Source organism: Ziziphus jujuba, chromosome 3 (genome assembly GCF_031755915.1).
Source record: "Ziziphus jujuba cultivar Dongzao chromosome 3, ASM3175591v1".
Classification (NCBI taxonomy): Eukaryota; Viridiplantae; Streptophyta; class Magnoliopsida; order Rosales; family Rhamnaceae; genus Ziziphus; species Ziziphus jujuba.
Window position 1 is genome coordinate 23,106,647 of NC_083381.1, and position 23,278 is coordinate 23,129,924.

Here is a 23,278-nt window from a genome sequence, read left to right on the forward strand (position 1 = left end):
AAGGAAAAGGTATTCACACGCTTTTAAGTTATGCTTCGTTCCTCTTTCTAGCCGATGTGGGACTTCACAACTTGCCTGGAGAAGATCTCCAATGTTAACAAGTGGAGCACCAGGCTGATAAACTATGCCAATCCAATGTTTGTCATATAAAAATTGGAGGCCACCTATATGATCTTATTGCAGCACAGTGAGTAAGTCATTATCAGTATGCTTGCTTGCTCTCAATGTCAATTGTGACTGTGGAGAAACGCAATAGTAACGGCATAAAATTCCATGCCCCTCTGCACAATCCATCTCATTCAGATGGTTTAAGTTCAATCAATGTGCCTCCGATAATGACAGGACCTGCCCCGGGAAACTTCCCAGGATCCTCCAGGTGGCCCTGCCTAGTGAAGTCCCACTAGATAATCCCTAGAGAATATCCAATGGAACTTCATCTTAAAACGTGGACAACAAACACAAGTGATAACAATAATACCTTAATATGTATATATAAAAAAATAAATAAATAAATCCACAACAGCGTAAAGTCTACAACCGGCTTACTGTACTACAGGCCATAACTACACGCATAAGTACCATGGCCTCTACTAAGTCCCATATCTAAAATCAAAGCATTCTAAGAGTATCAACAAAGTCTAGGAGTACAAATAAGTAATAAATAAATCCAAAAGATAACAATAGATAAAGGAAAGATAAATACGGCTACTGTCGTGAAAGGAACAAAACGATAAGCTGTGCGCAAGGTAGACTGCTACTAGCTACCTGGGCCTAGGGGAACGAATTTAAAACAATAAAACATGAGGTAAAGAAATCTCAGTGAGTAGCATAGTATAATAGAAAAATAATAATTTATTTCTGAAAAAATCTTTCTCTTAAGACCTCTCGTTTCACTCGTTTGAAAAGTTTCCCATTTAAAAATCATTTCACAAAACCCAAACTTGTATTCCAATTTACTATATCATAAAACCGATGCTCAAATATAAAATGAACGATCATTGTAATATTATAAAATGTCTCAAATCAAGATATAAATATTTGAGCATAAAATATAATAAATACAGTTCCACCAAATAAATATGAAAATGCAGAAATCACCACAATGTTTGTAAATCAACAATATGTTCAAACGTACACAATGTACCAAATGATGTACCAATCTATAACCCGTGAGAGACACCCATCTCACGACCCTCAATATACAAAAAGTGTCGTGGAAATATCAATTAACCGTCAGGACATATCCAACTTTACGGTCCGTGGCAATAATAAATTGTTGGATGATACCAATCTCACGGCACCATGGTAATAATAATAAAACGTTGGATAAACCCGACCTCACAGTCCGTAGTAATAATAGATAACCGTTGGATGAAACCAGCCTCACAGCACCGTGATAAACCCAGCGCACTGTAATATAGTACAGAACCAAACTCTGGTACTATACGGTACATCAATTTAAAATAACCAATACAGTATCCTACCGTATCATAAATCATAATTTAATATTTACACTCAACCGCTTGTCTAAATATTTCAAGAAAAACTTCAAATCATGATTTCTTACTAAAATAAAAACATACCACAGTGAAATATATTCACTATAAACCGATTTTAAGCATCTAAAAATTTATAAAATATTTGAACATGCTTAAAATCATATAATTTTTAATATGCTTTCTCCAATCGATTAATTTCCAAAGTGATTTAAAACCTCAATTCAAATACCAAAATATTTAAATACCACAAGTTCATTCATGAACTCATTAGAATTGCCAAACGTTTAAAATATTGACAAAAGTCATATAAAATGATAACACATATGTAAAAGCAGATCCTCATTTATCCATAGAATGAACATTCAAATCAAACGATAGGTATAAGTAAAATACTCAAACCACATATATATATTATACTATATACCCAAAACATTTTTAAAACTAATAACCACTCACAGTACTGTAGATGCTCACGTCTGCTCCTCTACAGGATCGCCTCCAGGCTCAACTCGAATGCCTGTAATATAATAAAATATTCCTCAGGCTCCAAACAACTAAACCAGAGACACTTGTATACAAATGTCTCAAAATGATTTACAGTACTACAAAATTGAATAAATTGAACACCAGATAGTCCAATTATACTGCGTGTCCTTAGGACCCGGTACCCAAAATTTGGGATTTTCACCCGAAGCCTAATATTTCAAAATCGAACCACCTAATGGTCCTAAATAATATCCAATTTCACTAATTCAACTCCAATTTTAATTAATTTGACCAATTTTGTCCAAACACAGTCCACAACTTATCCGAAAATTAACTAACTGATCCAAAAATGGAAAAATTATCAAACGACCTCCAAAATTAACAAACTTTATATTGACGGAAAGACCAAGAGACAAGGAACTCATCAGTATGCTCACCTTGGTCCAAAGTTTCCTCCGATGGCCGAAAAACACTGTTGAAGCTTCGGCCGAATTTTCCATTGTCGGATCTTTTAAACGGTAAGGAATCTGGACAAAATAACCATGGAAATGAGCTCAGAAGGGTCAAAAATAGTGGAAACGGTATACGGGTTGGCCTGAAATGGCCAAGAATTGAGAAAATCAGGCGACCCACCTCGCTGGCCTCCGTGGACTTCGCCGGCCCAATCTGGGCGCGTCCGACCGCTTCTTGTCGTGAAATTTCACGCCTAAGCTCACCTTCAAGTGACCTTTCTAGTTGATTGGCGCGCGTAAGTGGTTGTTGGCCGGAAATGGGCAAAACTGCGATGACCCGGTGTGACGATAAACGGGTCGAAACGACCCAGTTCGGACCCATGGGTCTGATGAGAGAATTTCTCGGGTTTTGGCGAAGAAATGGGTATTTTGGGCTTTTTTTCCTATTTGACACGCTTACCTAGGCTTATATAAAGCCTTAGATCACTAACAGATAAAAACTGGGGACTGGTTTGGACACTAATTTAAAACTTATGCTTAAAATTTCTCAAAACCATAACTTTTTATTCGTAACTCAGAATTTGGCGTGGTCCCAGTCTATGAACTCGTATCAATGAGATCTACACAATGGTACCTTAGTCAAACCAAAAAAATATTGGCTATTGAAAAAGTCAACTTGAACCCATATATTAATCACTTGGTCAAATTTAGTCAAACTTAGTCAATTTGATCAAACTTGTTTAATCATATATATTTTTTGGTACGAGGTGTTACAGATAACAACTCGAACAATAAAGTTCTCAGTTTCATCACTTCATTTGAGTACTCCATAAGTATGCCTCTACAAGTTTGTAATAATAACATAAAATTAAAAATTAAAAAATTAAAAAGAAGCACACACACACATATTAAGCTGGTTAATCCTGTCATGCTAAATTTCTTCTCTTAGTCTTGAAGAAAAAAATCAGTTAGATCTTACATTTTGGGCTTTGGCATTCAGCAGTTAGATCTTACATTTTGGGCTTTTGCATTCATCCTTTGGTTTTTGGATTGGACTGCCATTATTTGTGTTAATAATATATATATATATATATATATAGAAATTTGCTATAGTGGCCTTCTTATGGTAAGCTTCAAATACTAACGGTAAGCTTAATATGTTCTTCAAACAAACAAACATTTTTGATATTGTGTAAAAGAAAAATACAGCTTTACTATGGATTGTCTTTCCATGACACATATCCCAACATTTTCAAAATTATTGTCTCTGAAAACCATTAATTAGATCGACCCGTCTTCATGTCTCTGCTGTGCTAAGTCATTCAAATCTTGAAATGTTGCAAAGCAGAAGTTCCATCCAGGCCTTTAGCACGGAAATATGCAACATAGTCTTTAACTGTAGTTTCCCTATACTTTGGAGGATTTTCTTCTGATAACAACTCCTTAATAGGTCCATAGAGCTTCTTTGTTGGCAACTCTGCTGTGAAAAAAAAGCTTGCAATAGATATTCTCGGACCTATGCGGTTTGCCAATACTCTGTGCTCGCCACTTTTGAATCTGTCATTTGTTATTAACTAAAACACAAAATAAAACATATATACATTAAATAAGATTAGCCAAACTTTTGATAGAGCACTAATGTTAATCATATCCAAGAAATTTTGTCATGAAATTTTAATACATCAATATTAATATATTACTCTAGAAGCTTTGTTTTGCTTGGCAGTCTAAGGTAAGCTGCTATTAGAATGTACATCAGCTTCAATCCAGTAATTTTAACTAATATTAGTTGGTTTTTGGATTATTCAATCCAATACAATCCAAGTATATGGAAAAATTCAATCCAATCCAATCTTGATTTGTTTGGCTTAGAAAAATGTACAATTAGGGAGGGGGAGGCGGGGGATAAACTCTACGGTGCTATTTAAGTTAAAAGGAAAATATTCACTACCTTTGTTAATTATTGAGATGCTTAACGAAATCCACCATTTGTTTGAGAAAAAAAAAAAAAGAAAAAGAAACAAAGAGTTTTCCTATGAACAATTTAATTTCATTAATCCAAAAAAAAATTATAGTTATGAAAAAACTTTTATATTCAAAAAATTATAGAAAATCTTGGAAGAGAAAAGAAAGAACTTGCCTGGAGAAGATCACCAATGTTAACAACAAGAGCACCAGGCTCATAAGGTATGTCAATCCAATGGTTATTATATAGAATCTGGAGGCCACCAATATGATCCTGTTGCAGCACTGTGAGGAAGTCATTATCAGTATGCTTGCCTGTCCCCATTGTCAATTCTGGCTGTGGACAAGCAGGATAGTAATGGCCTAAAATTCCAAGCCCCTCTGTACAATCCATCTTATTCAAATGGTTCGGGTTCAACCCCAGTGCCTCCGATAACAACTCAAAAAGTAAAATTCCCACTTTCATTACGTGCTTCGAGTACTCCATAAGTATGTCTCTACAAGTTCGTAATATATCAAATAACAGCAACAACAACGATAATAGTAATTAAGAATTAATTCCCTGTTTCATACTTGCTTAATCAACGTGTCCTAGACATTCTAACTTGGAATTAACATACATGGATAAAAAAAAACTCAAAAAAAGGGACGAATTTAGAATTGTGGATTAGCTACTTCTAATGGCTAATAAGTGGCTTGTCAAGCTAATTAAATATTAAATTTAATTTTTTTTTTCCTTTTTTTTTTTTTTCAACCGCTTCTTGACTTCCAAAGATTTAAAAGAAAACAAGAAATTAAAGTCTCGACTATGGTGTTTTTCATCTATGTTTTATACTAAATAATGAAAAATAACAAAACAACTGTGATAATAAAGTGTGTAGCTTATAATAGCTTGTCAATCACTTAAATTACCTGCAAACCTCCGGTAAATCTTGTGGATTAGGAGTGTCAGGAGCCAATTGACATAAAAAAGTGTCCCTCCAATTTGCTGATGGAGCTTTATACAGATCAAAGTTGGTATTATAAACCACTGTTTTCGTTGGATCTCTTGTATAAAACTGTTTCTTCACCTCTGTGTCTTGTTCATAAAACCTACGCACCCCTTCTCTCATCTCTTCCATAACACTCAGAGGAATTCCATGGTTCACGATCTGAAAGAATCCCCATGTCTCCGATGCTTTCCGTACTCTTTCGACGATCTCTTTTCGTCGGATTGAATCATCGGAAACACCTCTCAGATCTATGACTGGGATACTAAACAGGGGATCACCTTCAGGAACAGAGCTCTCATAGAATTGTTCATTGGGTAGACGATGGAAAATACGAGGGATCTGTCTAACACCCGCATCAACAAGTCCTTTAACACCGGCCTTTGTCTCGTCGAAAGCTTTTACTTCGCTTGTTCGATCATACTCTGCCTTCAAAATTTCTGCTGAAACTTCAATATTATCTTTGCTGGTAGTAGTAGTGGTTGCCACCATTTTTTTTTTTTTTTTTTTCTCTTTCAGTCTCCTTCTCCAATTATTTTCTTCGAGTTTAAATAGATCTTAATCACTAATCATACAGTAAAATGAGGAAATGATGAAATGACCTTTTTTTTCTTTTCTTTTCTTGTTTTGTTTGGATTTCTCAGACAAAATTGTTTTTTTTTTTTTTTTTTAAATAAGGGAATTAAGTTGACATTTCGTACAGAATATTTAAAGGGAAATACATATTTGGACCAGCTTTAGAAAAGTATATTTGAAAATAAAATTTCAATGGCGTAGTGCCAAGTACGACAAAATTGTCCTTCATTTTCGGCTAACAATTCAGCAAAATATATATATATATATATATATATACAGGAACGGTCAATGAAAACTACAATGTATATATATATATATATATATAAAATATAATATAGAATATGTATATATGCAGTGATGTACAGTTAAAAGTATAGCTCTTGTGGCTACAAGTGTTAGGCAGTAACCTTGAATTATAAGGGTAATATTATATGTATCAAATTTTTTATCAAAATTTTAATAATTAATTATATCATAATTTTTTAATTGGAGTTAAAATTAATATTGTTATATATTTATAAAAAATTAAATTATTTAAAAAATTAAATTTTGAATATAAAAATTATGATAAAAAAAATTAGATACATAATAAAAAATATCCTCATCAACATTGATATATGTACCAACTAAAAAGTTTTAGAAGTTGTCATACATCTGCTATGCACAAGTCACAAAAAAAAAAAAAAAAAAAAAAGAAGAAAAAAAAATGCAACGAGATAAGATTTTATTGGGGAAATCATCGCCAAGCAAAAAAATTGAAAGAAACAATTCTTTGACACGTCAAATACAGATCATCTTGCAGTTTTTGTTTGTAACAGCTCTAATCTCTTTCTCACAGGCGGACCCAGGTAGGGCCCATGGGGGGCACGTGCCGCCTCAAATTCGGTTTTACAATTTTTTTTCCTTTTTTATTTCTTTCAATTTTTGTTTTCCCACTTGTTGCTTTTTTATTCTCTTTTTCTCATTTATAACCATAATTATAAAATATAGTTACAATACTTATCTACCGATTTTTAACAATATAATAGTTAATAACTACAATTTTAAAAAATAATGATTATTTAAAATTACACTTTTAATACAATTAAATCATATAATTAAAACAAAAAAATACATATTTATAAAATAATATTTCTTTAATTACTATTTTATGTTTGTTTAATTATATGGAACCAATTCTTCATTTTAATTACTAGTTTTATTGTTATTTTTTTTCAAGTTCTCAATTTATTTAGGTTAATTAATTTCTAACATGATCTGAGATAGATTTTTTTTATTTAAGTTAGTTAATTTCTAACATGATCTGAAATAGATTTTTTTTTCTTGCTTCTAGGATTATGTTTAGTTTTTAAGTAAATTTGTAATGTATTTGTTGCAAATGTCAAATCATTATTAAAATATTTGAAATCATATTGTTCTAAAAAAAATAGAGAAAAATATTGAAAACTATTCAATTTATTAAAAAATATAATTAGTTGGGTTAGCTACAATATAGGAAAAAAATGTTTTATATATATATGTCCAAAAAAATCTTTAAAAAAAAAAAGAAAGAAAAAACAAAAAACAAAGAAAAGTGTCATTACATTACATAGGGGTGCCTCCAGTGGAAATAATTCGTGGATCCGCCACTATTTTCTCTCATAAGGATAGGAAAATTATCTAAAGCTTAAAACAGGGTATTCTTTTGTGTCTATTTTAATTGAACTCATTTCTAACAAAGATATTTTAATGTTTATTAACTTATAAATTTACGTTAAATTTGAATAAACCCAAATATATATATATATATATATATATTCAATTAGTTGCACTTGAAAGTATTACTTTTATTCATCTCAAATCCATTTAGACTATTGAACTGTCAAACAAAACAAAAACAAAAACAACCTAAAATGAGCTACAAAAACATTGGAATAACCCTTTATTTCTTTTGGCTAGCTTCAAATCTTGAAATGAAGCAAAGCAGAATTCCCATCAAGCCCTTTTCCAGTGTAATAGAGCCAATAGTCCCTTCCCATATGGTCATACAAAACCACCTAACATTTGGCGGTAGATTATTATTTAGAAACCATCAATTAGACCATCCGTCTTCTATCTTGGCTAGTTTCAAATCTTGAAATGAGACAAAGTAGAAGTTCCCTCAAGGCCTTTATCAACGTAGTATGCAACAAAGTCTCTCACTGCAGTTTGCCTGTACTTTGGAGGATTATCTTCTAATAACAACTCCTTAATAGGTCCATAGAGCTTTGTGGTTGGCAACATTCCTGTGGAAAAAAAGCTTGCGACTGATATTCTTGGACCCTCATGGTTTGCTAGAACTCTGTGTTTCATTGCTTTTGAATCTGTCATTTGATATTAGCTGATAAACAAAAAGTAAAAAAAGACATTATGTATTAAACAAATATATATATATATATATATAGTCAATCTCTTATTTAATCAACTAAATATTTTATTAGGTAATTCTTAGTAATAAAAGTTATGTTCCCTTTTGTTAGGATATATTAATGTGTCAAATATATTAACGTGTCTAATACTAAAGGTGATACTTTAATTAATAATTTATACTCAAAGTCTAACTGAGTAAGTGATAACTGTTTGCATTTGCTAGTACATCAATATAAATAAATATTGGTTTAGAACATTGCTAATTTACACGAGTTAAATTTAATGCGCGAAAAAAATTTAATAAGTAGAACATTTTTTTTCTTAACTTTTATTCTATGTAAAAATATCTTTCACCCTTCAAAGACTCAAAGTTACACCTAATAAATTTCATGAATGTTTTTATTGTATTATTAGTATATTTATATAGCATATGTCCATTTTAATGGAAAGAAAATATTAAAATTCAATTCAGTATTTCAAAAACACCATGTATAGCTAGCATAGATAGGGGTAGACATGGATTGAGTTGGTTTGGTTTTGGACCAAAATACAACCCAATCCATACTTTTTGATTTATCTAATATAGAACTCAATCCAAACCATTGAAGCGTTAAACCCAAGCCAAACCAAATCATTTATGATCTATCTAGTTTGGATTGGTTAATCAGTTAAAAATTTACTAGTCTATAAATATATAATATAAATTAAAAGTTTTCCAAACATACATTATAAATAATAAATTATAGTTATCTAAACATAAAATATAATTAGAGTAATCCAATATAGAATAAAATATAAGTTTTTAATCTATAATATCTAGCAACACTCATCAATGTTAAAATAAAATCAAAAAAAAAAAAAATCTCTCTTCAATGGAAAATAAAAAAGAAAAGATAGCAACTGATACACATCATGTATTTCATTAAGTAGCAAGCATTAATAGTCATCATCTTACTCCTAGCTGGTAGTGCCGTGAGTTTTGAATTTGATGGTGTTGTGTGTGATGGTCAAATCGAAGCTTGGTTAATGGTTATGGTGGTGGTGCAGCAGCAAGGCATGTAAATGTTCAAGGTTTGAATTTCATTTGGGAATTGGGGATAGGTTAAAATATATATATATATATATATTAAAAATTAATATATAAAAAAAATAGAAAATATATAATTTTTTAATTATATAATATATTATTTGCATTGGATTAGATTTATATTTCCAACCTAATAACAAATCCAATCCAAACAATTTATGTTATTTTGAACTCAATCTAATTCATTTGATGTAAAAATTCAATCCAAACTACTAAAGATAGATTGAATTGGTCGGTTTGAACAGATTAGATTGGATTTTGCCCATCCCTAAGCATAGATAACAACTCACCATTTGTTTAAAATTTCATCAAAATTAAGTAGAGGTATTGAATAAAATTACCAACAAAAATAAAAATCCATATGGTAATAAATTCTAAATTAACACATGCTTGAAGAAGACCTCCAATGTTAACAACTAGAGCACCAGGCTGATAGGGTATGTCAATCCAATGGTTGTTGTATAGAACTTGGACACCACCACGTGATCCTGAAGCACCACAGTGATGAAGCTAGTATCAGCATGCTTGCTTGCTCCCAAAGTGAGTTCTGGTTGTGGGCATGGAGGATAGTAATGGCATACAACGTTAAGCCCCTCTGCACAATCAATGCCGTTCAAGCGGTTCGGTTTTAGTCCAAGGGCCTCCGATAACAACTCGAATAATAAAATTCTCACTTTCATTATTTTCTCTGAATACTCCACCAGTATGTCTCTTCAAGTCAGTAATATAAATTTTAAAAAGTACACGAACATGGTGTGCCATAGTGCATTATTCTTTGTTTTTAGTATTATAATTTTGATATAAAATTATTATTGAAAGAGTAAATTCAAATTGAAATGTATCCTATGTCGACCTAAATTTAGACAATTATTATCTCCAAGCATATATATATATATATACCTTCTATGAATCTAGATCTTTTGTTTTCTATCGTTATCTATGTTCACCAATAATATAATGCAACCACTTTTAAAATATTAACAAAAAAAATAAAATAAACTGTTATGAAATCAGAGAACAAAACTAAAACAATTCTAACACAAAAACACCAAGATTTATCGAGGTTTGGCAAATTGCCTATGTCCCTATTGCTCTGATAAGAGCCTCTGTTTTTCTTATTGAGTTGCTGGTTGTTACAAGCCTAGTTTCAGATCTATAATGGTGGAATCACAAAGATACCCAAAACCAACCCAAGTCCCTTTTTACGCCCTCTCTTTTTGTGTTTCCCAACTCGATTCACTCAGAACCTCACAAAGAACAACAATGAAGAACACAAAAGAAAGGAAACCAGCTTTCTGGAACTTTTTTGCTCTCTGCAACTCTGAAGGAAAAGTCAAAGCGTTCTCATCTTTTTTCTCTGGAGAAGAAGAACATGTATATATCTGGTGCCTTTATCAAAATGGTGTAGCTTCACTTAGAATGCAATAATAATACCAATACACATAGGAATCTTGTCCTACCACCTTCATTAATGATGTGGGCACCATTTTGTCCACTATCAACTTCAATTTCATTCTTCTTCTACACCAGCTCGTGTAAACCAGCAGCAAACAAAACAAACACCAGAATTTGAGGATTAATACTTCACATATCTCCACCTAATCCTCAAATTCATATTTAATAAAAACTCATCACCATCCCAGCAAACAATCAACTATTACCATATTAGCCTGCTCCAATCCGAAGCAGATTTTTGCAAGCATTAAACTTGCCAACAGTAAGCACCTTTGTACCCATATCAGAAGGATTGAATTCAGTAGGAATTTTCTTCAATTTAAATACCTGTTGAGCTATCATATCTCTAATAAAATGATATTTAACCTGAATATGCTTGGACCTCTCATGAAATACTGGATTCTTACACAAATGAATGGCACTTTGGCTATCTAAATATAACACCACTTCTTGGTCAAGAGCTTTAAGCTCTACCAGTAGACCTTTAAGCCAAATTGCTTCTTTCGCAGCCTCTGTTGTTGCCATGTACTCAGCTTCAGTTGTTGATAAAGCCACCACAGGCTGCAACTGAGACTTCTAGCTTATATAATTCCCACACAAAGTAAACACTTAAGAAGATATGGACCTCCTTCTATCCCTATCACCAGCATAGTCAGAATCCAAATATCCATTTAGTTCAACTCCATTTTGATTCCCTTTATAAACTAATCCTTCATTCATTGATTGCTTCAAATACCGTAGAAGCCATTTCATTGCCTCCCAATGATCACTACCCGGATTAGCCATGTATCTACTTAGGACACTAATGGCATGAGTTAAATCTAGCCTTGTACAGATCATGATATACATCACAGATTCTACAGCATTTGAATATTGTACAACCACCATATCTTCCTTCTCTTGCTCTGTAGATGGACATTGATCACTTAACAGCTTGAAATGTCCATCAAAAGGGACATTAGCAGGTTTTGCACCTTCCATAGAGAATTTGGAAATTACTTTCTGTATATATGATGATTATAGAAGCTTCATCTCATATTTGAACTTGTTTCTCTCAATTGAAATTCCCAAAATTTTCTTAGTTTGTCCAAGATCTTTCATATCAAATTCAGACTTGAGTAACAGATTGTATAGCTTTCCCATTTGGACCTGCCAATAACATATCATCCACATATAATAAAAGGTACACAACTTTTTCACTCATAGGATCTTTAAAATACAAACAACTATCAAAGTTGCTTCTCTCAAAACCAGCCTTCACCACAAAGGAATCAAACCTTTTATACCACTGTCTTGGTGATTGCTTAAGTCCATATAATAATTTCTTAAGCAAACACACAAGCTCTCCACGCTTTTTCTTAACCTCAAAACCCTCGGACTGCCTCATATATATGGTTTCTTCTAATTCTCCATGAAGAAACGCTATCTTAACGTCCAGCTGCTCTAACTCCCAATTAAACTGAGTTACCAAAGCCAACATGACTCTAATAGTTGTATACTTAACAATCGGAGAGAAAATCTCATTGTAGTCTATGCCTTCCACTTGTGTGAACCCCTTAGCGACTAATATTGCTTTGAATCTTACTGGATCAGATTTGGTCATGCCCTCCTTGACTTTGTAAATCCATTTACAATCTATAATTTTCTGGTTTGATGGTGCTGATACTAAGTCCCAACTCTTATTTTTATGAAGAGACTCCATTTGTTCAACCATGGCTTCTTTCCATTTTATAGCTTCCTTTGATTTCATAGCTTCCAAGTAATTCCTTGGCTCATTATCCATGAGATCTTGAAATACCACCAAGGCATAAGCTATAAAATTTGCATAGCTATACTTCCCATTTGGCTTCACTTGTCTCCTTGCTCTATCTCGGATAAGTAAATATCTAGGTGAAGCTATATTCTTGTGTCTTGGACTTGATGACTGCTGCCTTGCTTGTTCATCTTCTGAATCTTCATCAGATTGGACAAATGTATGCTTTTCTGGTTCAACAACAGCTTCAATTGATGACTTATCACTCAGATTTTCATCCTCTTGACTCTCCACCCTAGGAATTAAGTCAAAACTCCTTGTTTCCAGCTTGTTATTCACCTCATTATCTGCATTTTTAATAACTTTGCAGGGCATCGAATTTTCATCAAATATCACATCTCTACTAATAATAACTTTAAAACCATGATTTTCTTTATCCTAAAGTCTATAACCTTTAACACCTGAAGGATAACCTAAGAAGATACATTTCATACTTCTAGGTTCCAATTTTCCTTCAGATTGATGGACATATGCAGCACAACTAAAAACTCTAAGCTTGCTATAATCAGGTTTCCTACCAAGCCATACATGCTCAAGAGATTTAAAATTTAAAATAGTAGATGGTGATAAATTTACTAAATGCATAGCTGTCATAACAGCCTCACCCCAAAGCAATTTAGGCAATCTGGAAGAAACAAGCATGCATCTCACTTTATCAAGCAAAGTCATATTCATCCTTTCAGCCACACCATTTTGCTGTGGTGTGTACTTCACAGTTCTATGTCTTAGAATGCCATGAGATTTACAAAAGTCATCATATTCCTTATTACAAAACTCAAGACCATTATCAGTTCTCAAGGCTTTAACAGGTTTATTGGTTTGATTTTCAATAAGCAATTTCCATTCTTTAAACTGAGTAAATGCTTCATCTTTGGTTTTCAGCAAGTAAACCCAAACTTTTTCTAGAAAAATCATCAATTATTGACAAAAAATACCTATTACCACTTTGTGTTTGTACCTTGGTTGGGCCCCACAAATCAGTATGCACATATTCTAAGATAGATTTAGCTTTACTTGTACTTAAGTTAAAGCTAATCCTATGTTGTTTTCCCAAAATATAATTTTCACAAAATTCTAGCTTGCTGATTATGTTCTTGCCAAAAACATCCTGCTTATTCAAGTAGTACATACTTCTCTCACTAATGTGACCCAATCTATTATGCTACAAAACAGTTTTATTAATTGATGAACTAACAGAAGCATTACTAGAATTAGTCACTGTTTTACCAAGCAAAACATACAAACCATTCTTTTCCACACCTTTCATAATAACAAGAGAACCCTTAGTCACTTTTATAGTACCATTTTCAGTTTTACAAGAAAAACCAGATTCATCTAGCATACCAAGGGAAATTAAATTTCTCTTCAGATCAGGAACATGTCTCACAGAGGTAAGAGTCTTAGTAGTGCCATCAAACATCTGTAGTTGTACATTACCAATGCCAACCACTTGACATGACAGATTGTTTCTTAAAAGGACTTGACCACCATCACACTTAGTATAGGATTGAAAACCACTTAAATTAAGGCACATATGGAAAGAACAACCTGAATCTAAGTCCCATTCAGAATTTTCTTTATTAGAAGACACAGCCAATACCTCTGCAGGCTCTAAATCATTAAAAACTATGCCAAATCACCATTCTCTTGGACTTTATCTTTCTCATCTTTCTTTTTCTTAAAGCAATTTCTAATAAAATGACCCTCTTTTTTGCAGTAGTAACACCTCTTGCCTTTAGTTCTAGATTTTGATCTAGAATTCTCTCTAGACTTGCTCCTATGGTCACTTTCACCCCAATTTCTAGTGGTATTTCTACCTCTCATAGCAAGCCCTTCCCCTTTAGGCTCAGATTTTAATTCCAAGTCTCTGGACTTAAGTGCACTCACCACAGTTTCTAAAGATAGAGAATCCCTACCATATTTAATGGCATTCTTAACTTCTCTATATGTTTCAGGCAAAGAGTTTAACAATATAACAGCATGGTGTTCATCATCAAACATAACATTACAATTTGCAAGACTCGGAATTAAATGATTAAAATAATCAAGATTAGCATCCAAGTCCTTAAAGGTATCCATTTTGAAACCAAAAAATTGCTCAAGTAAAAGAATTCGATCTGGTAGAGATCTCACCAAGTAAAGCTGTTCAAGCTTTTGCCACATCTAAGAAGTATTTTTGACATCATCAACCTTCCTCAACACGTTATCAGAGAGATGGAGGATGATCGTGCTCATTGCAATTTCATCAATCTCCAACTTCTTGTCTTCGATGACATCTGCTCCATCTGAGCCATCAATTGCCTTCGCAACCTTCATCTGGACCAACACAGCCCTCATCTTCTTACGCCACAGTAAGAAATCTCCCTTGCCATTGAAGACCTCAATCTCCAATTTCATAGCCATTCTTGAAATTGCCCGAAACCAAAGCTCTCACTAAGATTCTTGAACAAAGAATCACCAAAATATCAAATGCCCAAAGCTCTAATACCACTGTTGTGAAATCAAAGAACAAAACTAAAAACAATTCTAACACAAAGACACCAAGATTTATCGAGGTTCGGCAAATTGCCTACGTCCCCGTTGCTCCGGTGAGAGCCTCTGTTTTTCTTATTGAGTTGCTGGTTTTTACAAGCCTAGTTTCATATCTATAATGGTGGAATCACAAAGATACACAAAACCAACCCAAGTCCCTTTTTACGCTCTCTCTTTTTGTGTTTCCCAACTCAATTCACTCATAACCTCACAAAGAACAACAATGAAGAACACAAAAGAAAGGAAACCAGCTTTCTGGAACTTTTTCGCTCTCTGCAACTCTGAAGGAAAAATAAAAGCATTCTCTTCTTTTTTCTCTGGAGAAGAAGAACATTTATATATCTGGTGCTCTTTATCAAAATGGTGTAGCTTCACTTAGAATGCAATAATAATACCAATACACGTAGGAATCTTGTCCTACCACCTTCATTAATGATGTGGGCACCATTTTGTCCACTATCAGCTTCAATTTCATTCTTCTTCTACACCAGCTCGTGTAAACCAGCCGCAAACAAAACAAAACACCAGAATTTGAGGATTAATACTTCACATAATGTAACAACCCATACCAAAATATATATATATACATGATTAAACAAGTTTGACCAAATTGACTAAGTTTGACCAAGTTTGACCAAGTGAATAATATATGGGTTCAAGTTGACTTTTTCAATAGCCAATATTTTTTGTTTAACTGAGGTACCATTGTGTAGATCTCGTCGATACGAGTTTACAGATTGACGGCACGCCAAATTCTGAGTTACGGATAAGAAGTTATGGTTCTGAGAAGTTTTAAGTATAAGTTTTAAATCAGTGTCCAAGCCAGTCTTCAGTTTTTGTCTATTAGTGATTTAGGCTCTATATAAGTCTCAGTAAGTGTGCCAAACAGGAAGAAAATCCCAAAAATACCCATTTCCTCTCCAAAGCCCGAGAAAAACACCCCAGACCCACGGGCCAGAATCGACCGTTTTTACCTCCAACCGGGTTTACGCCGTTTGACCCATCTCCGGCCACCACCTTGCTACATGCACCAGCTAGAGAGGAACGGGGGACGAAGGCAAGCTTGGCCGTAAAATTTTACGGCCACGGGTCACCGGACGCACCTAGATCGGGCTGGAGAAGCCCGACGGCAGGAAATTTTCTCTCTCCTTTTTTCTTGTGTTTTTCGGCCAACCCAGCTCGACCCATACCTATATCCCACGATTTTTGACCCTTCTGGGTCCATTTCCGTGGTTAGATTGCTCAAAACCCCCACCATTTGAGAGATCTCTCAAGTTCAAGTTCGGCCGAACCTTTACGTCAATTTTCCGGTCACCGGAGGAGTTACCTGACCAACGTTAGACCACTGGTGAACTTCTTGTCTCTTGGGCTTTCCGTTGACTTATAATTTATGAATTTTGGAGGTCGTTTGATAATTTTCCTATTTTTGGGGTTATTTGGCTAATTTTCAGAGAAATTAGGACTGTGTTTGGATGATTGTGGTTAAATTGGTTAGAATTGAAGTTAGATTAGTGAAATTGGATAATATTAGGACCTAATTGGGGGTTTAATTTTGAAATATTAGTCTTCGGGTGAAAATCCCCAATTTTGGGTATCGGGTCCTAAGGACACGCGATATAATTGGACTGTCCGGTGTCCAATTTATGCAATTTTGTAATACTGTAAATTATTTTAAGACATTTGGATTATATAAGTGTCTCTGGTTTAGTTGTTTGGAGCATGAGAAATATTTTATTATATTACAGGCACCCGAGTTGAGGCTGGAGGAAATCCTGTAGAGGAGCAGGCATGAGCATCTACAGTACTGTGAGTGGTTATATTATTTTTAAATGTTTTGGGCATATAGTATAATATATATATATATATATATATATATGTGGTTTAAATATTTTACGTATATATCATTTGATTGAAATGTTGTTTTATGCATATATAAATATTTGTTTTTACACATAAGTCAGGATCGGTCCAAAATTCCTCACCGGAACCCTAGACAAGCCCTGATCCCAGGTAAACCCTACCGGATCCTCCAATGGAAAATCCGGCAGAACCTCCCCTAAGGGTTGAACTTACCACAAATTTCTTGCACTGAAAATGCACTTCTATATTCATCCCCTTATTCCTCCCACAATACTACAAATTGATTCCATAAATTTACAACACTCCAAATGAATAACAGTAATCCAGTGCATAAATAATACATAAGTGTCCAGGACAATATACAGAGCTTTATGAAGTGCTATTAAGTATAGAATACAACAAGGATGAAAGAAATATTACAATTGATAAACGAAGACAAAGGAAACTTCTCGAACTATGACAGCGACGGAGATTTGGTTCGCTCCGGAAGAACGTTTACCATCCCTGGCACCCAAGGAAACGGAATTTTAAAAACATGAGATGCTAATCATCTCAGTGAGTGACCCTATCTACTGAACACTTTTAATATTAATAATATAACAAATAAAAGAATTTAATTAATACCAACAATTAAATAGATAAATAAATAATAAACAATTGAAAGTAATAATTTCACTCAAAACCCTCACTATTCACTCCGTTGGAAATGTTTCCTTTTTAAAACATTTTCACAAAACTCATTATTCGTATTTCCCGAAAACCAAGGGATCAATTAATTTAATAATTAATAAATAAATAACCCAAATATAAATAAAATGTGATAAAATATAATAAATACTTTTTGAACACTTAGGTTTGAAATTTCTATCTAAAAATTTATACTTGATGCACCACACCATATACCAGTGATGCCCTCCGATATCCAGCGTCCCGAGCACCGACTGGTGGGGAGATTAAAGAGAGAAACTTACATACGGCACTTCGGCGTCCCGACAGTACCATTGCTGAAACCGTCATCTCGACGGGGGGCGGTTATGTGCACTATATAAAACTTGCCTGCCCTCGGTCTAATGGCAACTCACGGGAGACATAATAACTTGCGCGCTAACCACATATACAACCAGAACACCAATACTGTATGAGTGCTTCTAAAACCAATTATTAAATTTCTTATTACCGTACCGATTTTCCAAAAATCACTATGGGAATTATACCAATTTTCAAATTCACCATCCCACATTTTCCTTTAACATTTCCGGTACGAAACCATCGATAACAATATACAAATAATTTTTCTCGTAACACAAAGTTCAACAAATAATATTCCACGTGCATAATTATCAAATTTAAAACCACCAATTTAAACAAATATTTTTCTTAAAATATTTAAACCAATTATGCCCAAAAAAATAATATAAAAATCCAGATACAATTAATTAATGAAAATACTTTGCTCATGTGTAATAAATACAATTAAATCACAATAAATAAAAATCGGGGATTTCTTAATAACCCAAAATTTCGTTTAGCACCAATAAACATATACGTACTTATAAAATAATATTTTTCCACAATTATAATTAAATTTTCACCACATGAGCATAATTCCAGATATCAATTTAACACCAAATAAATATAATTAATTACCCCAAAATATTTTTAAAGGTGGGTCACTCACCTGAAGCACGCAATTAACCTAAGATCCTTCATGGGATCAATTCCACAACGCACACGTGCTCCTAGAACAACAATTCACACACAGTCAAATAAAATAATATTTTATTCGGGTAAATAATACCCAGTACCCGGGGGTTAAACACAAACGTTAACCAAAATTGGCGAGTAATATACCAAATCGAAGCTTGAGTGATGAGGATTACAAATCCAGTCTTACTTCCCGGAGATCGGACCTGAGGTGGCCGGAATCTCACCAAAAAGCTTTCTCCATTTAGAGCTTCGATTCTCCCAAGCCGTAGTGAATTCGAGGAAAAGGACACCGAATTTGGATTCAGAGGGTCGGAATTAGTGGGAAGGGACCGGTGGCGCAACTGGGTACTCACCGGAATAGTGATTTCTCCGGCAAGCCGCAGCGGTCACAGGCAACCTTCGCCGGCGGCGGCGCGTCCAGTGGCCAATGGCTGAGATTTTTGGGGGTTTTGTAGATCAAGGGGAGAGGGTTCCAACGGGACCGGCGGTGAGGCAAACGGAGGCCGGACGGCGAAAAGATCTGGGTTTGAAGATTTTTGGCCCCTTGCCGGAAAATACTCCGATCTCGACGTGTCGGAGGTCCGGTAGCCATGAAATTTGGTGGGCTGGCCGAAAATGAGGAGGTGGTGAGGGATGGCTAGCGCGTGTGGCCTGAAAATGGCCGAAAACGAGTCAAACAGTGGTGGCCGATGGTGGAGGGGAAAAATTACCGTCGCTGGAAAATGCTCCGATCTGGGCGCGTCGCCGGTCGGTTGGCCGTGAAATTTTGGGGTTTGGCCAGGAATGGAGAGGCGCTCCTGCCTGGCCAGCGCGTGTGGCAAGATTCGGCCGAAAAAGTTGGCAACTCCGGCGGCCGGTCGTTTTCTCTCTCCCTCTCTCTCTTTCTCTCTCCTCCCCCGCCGTTTTGCCAAAATAAAAGCCACCATGGGTGACACTGTTCACCCACGTGGACCTCTCAAATGTCGACACGTGGTGTTTCACTGTTCACCGATTCAAAAATATTAAAATATTATGGTATTCGGAAAACTTCACACGTCCATAACTTTTTAACCAGATGTCCAATTTAAGCGTGCCGCTAGTCTATGAACTCGTATCAACTAGTACTTCACAACCATGCATGAGTCAAAGCCCAACTTTGCATGAATAAAAAGTCAACTCCGGCACCACTTGGACAGTTTGGACCTCAACTTGTTTTGCCCATAACTTTCAAACCGTAGCTTCGTTTTCAACGTGCTACTAGTCTACGAACTCGTTCCAACGTGTACTTCGTAACGGTACCTCAGTCAATCTAGAATTCCATCTGAGTCAAAAAGTAAACTTTTGACCCCTTTCGGTCAACGGTCAACGATCAACCTCGATCAAAGTTGGAAAATTTCCGTTGTACTTTGGGACGGGGTGTTACATATATGTGTTATCATTTTATGTAACTTTTGATAATATTTTAAGTGATTTTAAATTTTAATGGGTCCATAAATGGACTTGTGGTATTTAAATATCTTGGTAATTAAATTGAGATTTTAAATCATTTTGGAAACTATTTGGTTTGAGAAACCAGATTGAAAATCATATAATTTTAAGCACGATCAAATATTTTATAATTTTATGTGCTTAAAATTGGTTTATGGTGAATATGTTTCACTGTGGTATTTCTGGTTTTCGTATGAAATGATGTTTTGAGATTTTGAAGTATTTAATTTAGCGGTGGAAGTTTAAATGTTAAATTATAATTTATGATACAGTATCCTTTGGAAAAATATATTTATAATCTTACAAGATTGTTTCATGTATACTGTATTGGTTATTTTTAAATTGATGTATCATGTAATGCCAATACCTTTGATCAATATTATATTATATTATATTATCGCGCGCTGGGTTTTACCACGGTGCCGTGCGGTTGGTTGCATCCAACTGTTATCTATTATTACCACGGACTGTGAGGTCGGGTTTATCCGACGGTTTATTATTATTGACATGGTGTCGTGAGTTGGTATCGTCTAACGGTTTATTATTGACACGGACCGTGAGGTTGGGTATGTCCTAATGGTTATTTATTATTTCCACAACACCGTTCATATATTGAAGGTTGTGAGATGGGTGTATCCCATGGTTTGTATATAGGTACATCCTATGGTACATTGTATATGTTTGTATATATTGTTGAGTTACAAATATTGGGATGATTCCTGCATTTTCATATTTATTTGGTGGAACTGTAGTTATAATAGTGTATGCTTAAATGTTATATCTTGATTGAGACATTTCATAATATTACAATGATCATTCATTCATATTTTTGAGCATCAATTTTTATGATATTAATTGGGGTACAAGTTTGGATTTTGGTGAAATGATTTTAAACGGGGAACTTTTCAGAAGAGTGGAACTTGAGATCTTGAGAGAAAGATTTTTCAGAAGTAAATCATTATTTTTCTATTATACTATGCCACTCGCTGAGATTTTTTATCTCACGTTTTATTGTTTTAAATTCGTTCCCCTAGGCCCAGGCGGCTAATAGCAGTCTACCTCGCACACAGCTTACTGCTTCTTTCCTTCCAGTACAGCAGCCGTATTTATCCTTTCTTTATCTATTGTTATCTTCTGGATTTATTTATTACTTATTTGTACTCATAGACCTTGTTGACACTCTTAGAATGCTTTGATTTTAAATATGGAACTCAGTAGAAACCATAGTACTCATGTATGTTGTTATGGCCTGTAGTACAGTAGGCCGGTTGTGGACCTATTTATATATATATTTATATATTTGAGGTATTAATGTTAATGCTGGTGTTGATTATCTACGTTTTAGGTGAGGTTCCATTTGATATTTTCTAGAGATTGTCCAGTGGGACTTCTCTAGGCAGGATCACCCGGGAGGTCCTGGGGAGGGTTCCCGGGGCGAGTCCTGTCACATAAACTGAGGTGAAAAATGAATAATTGCCTTTTAAGATGTAAGATTCTATTATTAGTCAATCATGGATTGAAGATGGGAAAAAGAGGATGGAAAATCTCATCCATCAAATAATTACCTGCAAACCTCAGGCAAGCCTTCTGGGTTTGGAGGAGTAGGAGCCATTTGAGTAAAAAATGTATCCCTCCAATTTGTTGATGGAACTTTATACAGATCAAAGTTGCTATTGTAAACCACAGGTCTCATTAGATCTCTGGTATAAAACTGTTTCTTCACCTCAGTATCTTGCTCATTAAACCTAAGAACCCCCTTTCTTAATCTCCTCCATAACACTCTCAAGTATTCCATGGTTCACAATTTGAAAGAAACCCCAAGTTTCTGATGCATCTCTTACTCTTTCAACGATCTCTTTCCTTCGAACATGATCATCTTCGAAAAGGCCTCCCAAGTCTATAACCGGAATGCTAAACTGTTTTCCATCTTTAGAAACTGAGCTCTCATCCAAGTGATCATCATTTAGATTGTGAGATCCCACATCGGCTATAAAGGGGAATGAAGCATGGCTTATAAGTGTGTAGATACATTTTCCTTGAGAGGCCTTCCCATGAGGGAACGTAAAACCATGAAGGGTAGGATTGGGCTCACCACCTAGCTTCCAAAGCGGACAATATCTTGGTTGGGCCTGGGTGTAGGGGTTGGAAGAGGATTCTCCCTAACTACTGAGAGGCGTTTTAAACCCGTACGGACTGGGTTGTAAGAGGATTTCCTAGGCCCAAAGCGGACAATATCTGCATGCGGGTGGTCTGGGCTATCACAGATGGTATCAGAGCCGGACCTGGATTGGTGTGCCCCAAGGGGAGAGGATTATGAGATCCCACATCGGTTGGAAAGGGGAACGAAGCATGACTTATAAGCGTGTGGATACCTTTTCCTTGAGAGGCCTTCCCATGAGGGAACGTAAAACCGTGAGGGATAGGATTGGGCTCACCACCTAGCTTCCAAAGCGGACAATATTTCGCTTGGGCCTGCGAGGTCCAAGCCAGTGGAACTGGCAGGTGTAGGGGTTGGAAGAGGATTCCCCCTAACCACTGAGAGGCGTTTTAAATCCGTGCGGGCTGGGTTATAAGAGGATTTTTCAGATCCAAAGCGGATTATATCTGCATGCGGATGGTCTGGACTGTCACACAGATGATAGAAAATACGAGGGATCTCTGTAACACTAGCATCAACAAGTCCTTTAACACCTACTTTATTTTCATCAAAAGCTTTTACTTCACTTGCTCGATCATACTTGATTTTCATCAATTTCTCTGAACCTTCACCCATTTTTCTTTTTCCTAGCTTTCCCAAACAATTTTATCAGGCTTTCTTTTAGATTGAGCAATTTAGATTTTTATATTTATGTGGTAAAATGAGGAAATGAACAGAGCAATATTGTTACTTTTCTGTTATTTTCTTTCTCTTTTTTTTTAATAGGAATTGATAGGTCAAATGCATTGGCCAATAGAAGCATACAAATTTAAATTGGACTAGAACATACCAAGTGGACACATGC

General features: G+C 34.9%; 1 protein-coding gene and 1 pseudogene across 1 annotated transcript; both read right to left on the reverse strand.

Annotated features, from left to right (window-relative positions):
* Positions 1 to 3,540: 3,540 nt before the first annotated feature.
* On the reverse strand, positions 3,541 to 6,032 carry LOC107422933 (1-aminocyclopropane-1-carboxylate oxidase homolog 1-like). The gene is made up of 3 exons (XM_016032441.4): positions 5,315 to 6,032; positions 4,578 to 4,899; positions 3,541 to 4,011 (listed from the first exon to the last, which is right to left on the reverse strand). The coding sequence occupies exons 1-3, from the start codon at positions 5,881 to 5,883 to the stop codon at positions 3,760 to 3,762; spliced, it is 1,143 nt and encodes a 380-aa protein (XP_015887927.3). The 5' UTR covers positions 5,884 to 6,032; the 3' UTR covers positions 3,541 to 3,759.
* Positions 6,033 to 8,073: 2,041 nt separating this feature from the next.
* LOC107422946 (1-aminocyclopropane-1-carboxylate oxidase homolog 3-like) lies at positions 8,074 to 23,056 on the reverse strand (annotated as a pseudogene).
* Between the last annotated feature and the right edge of the window lie 222 nt (positions 23,057 to 23,278).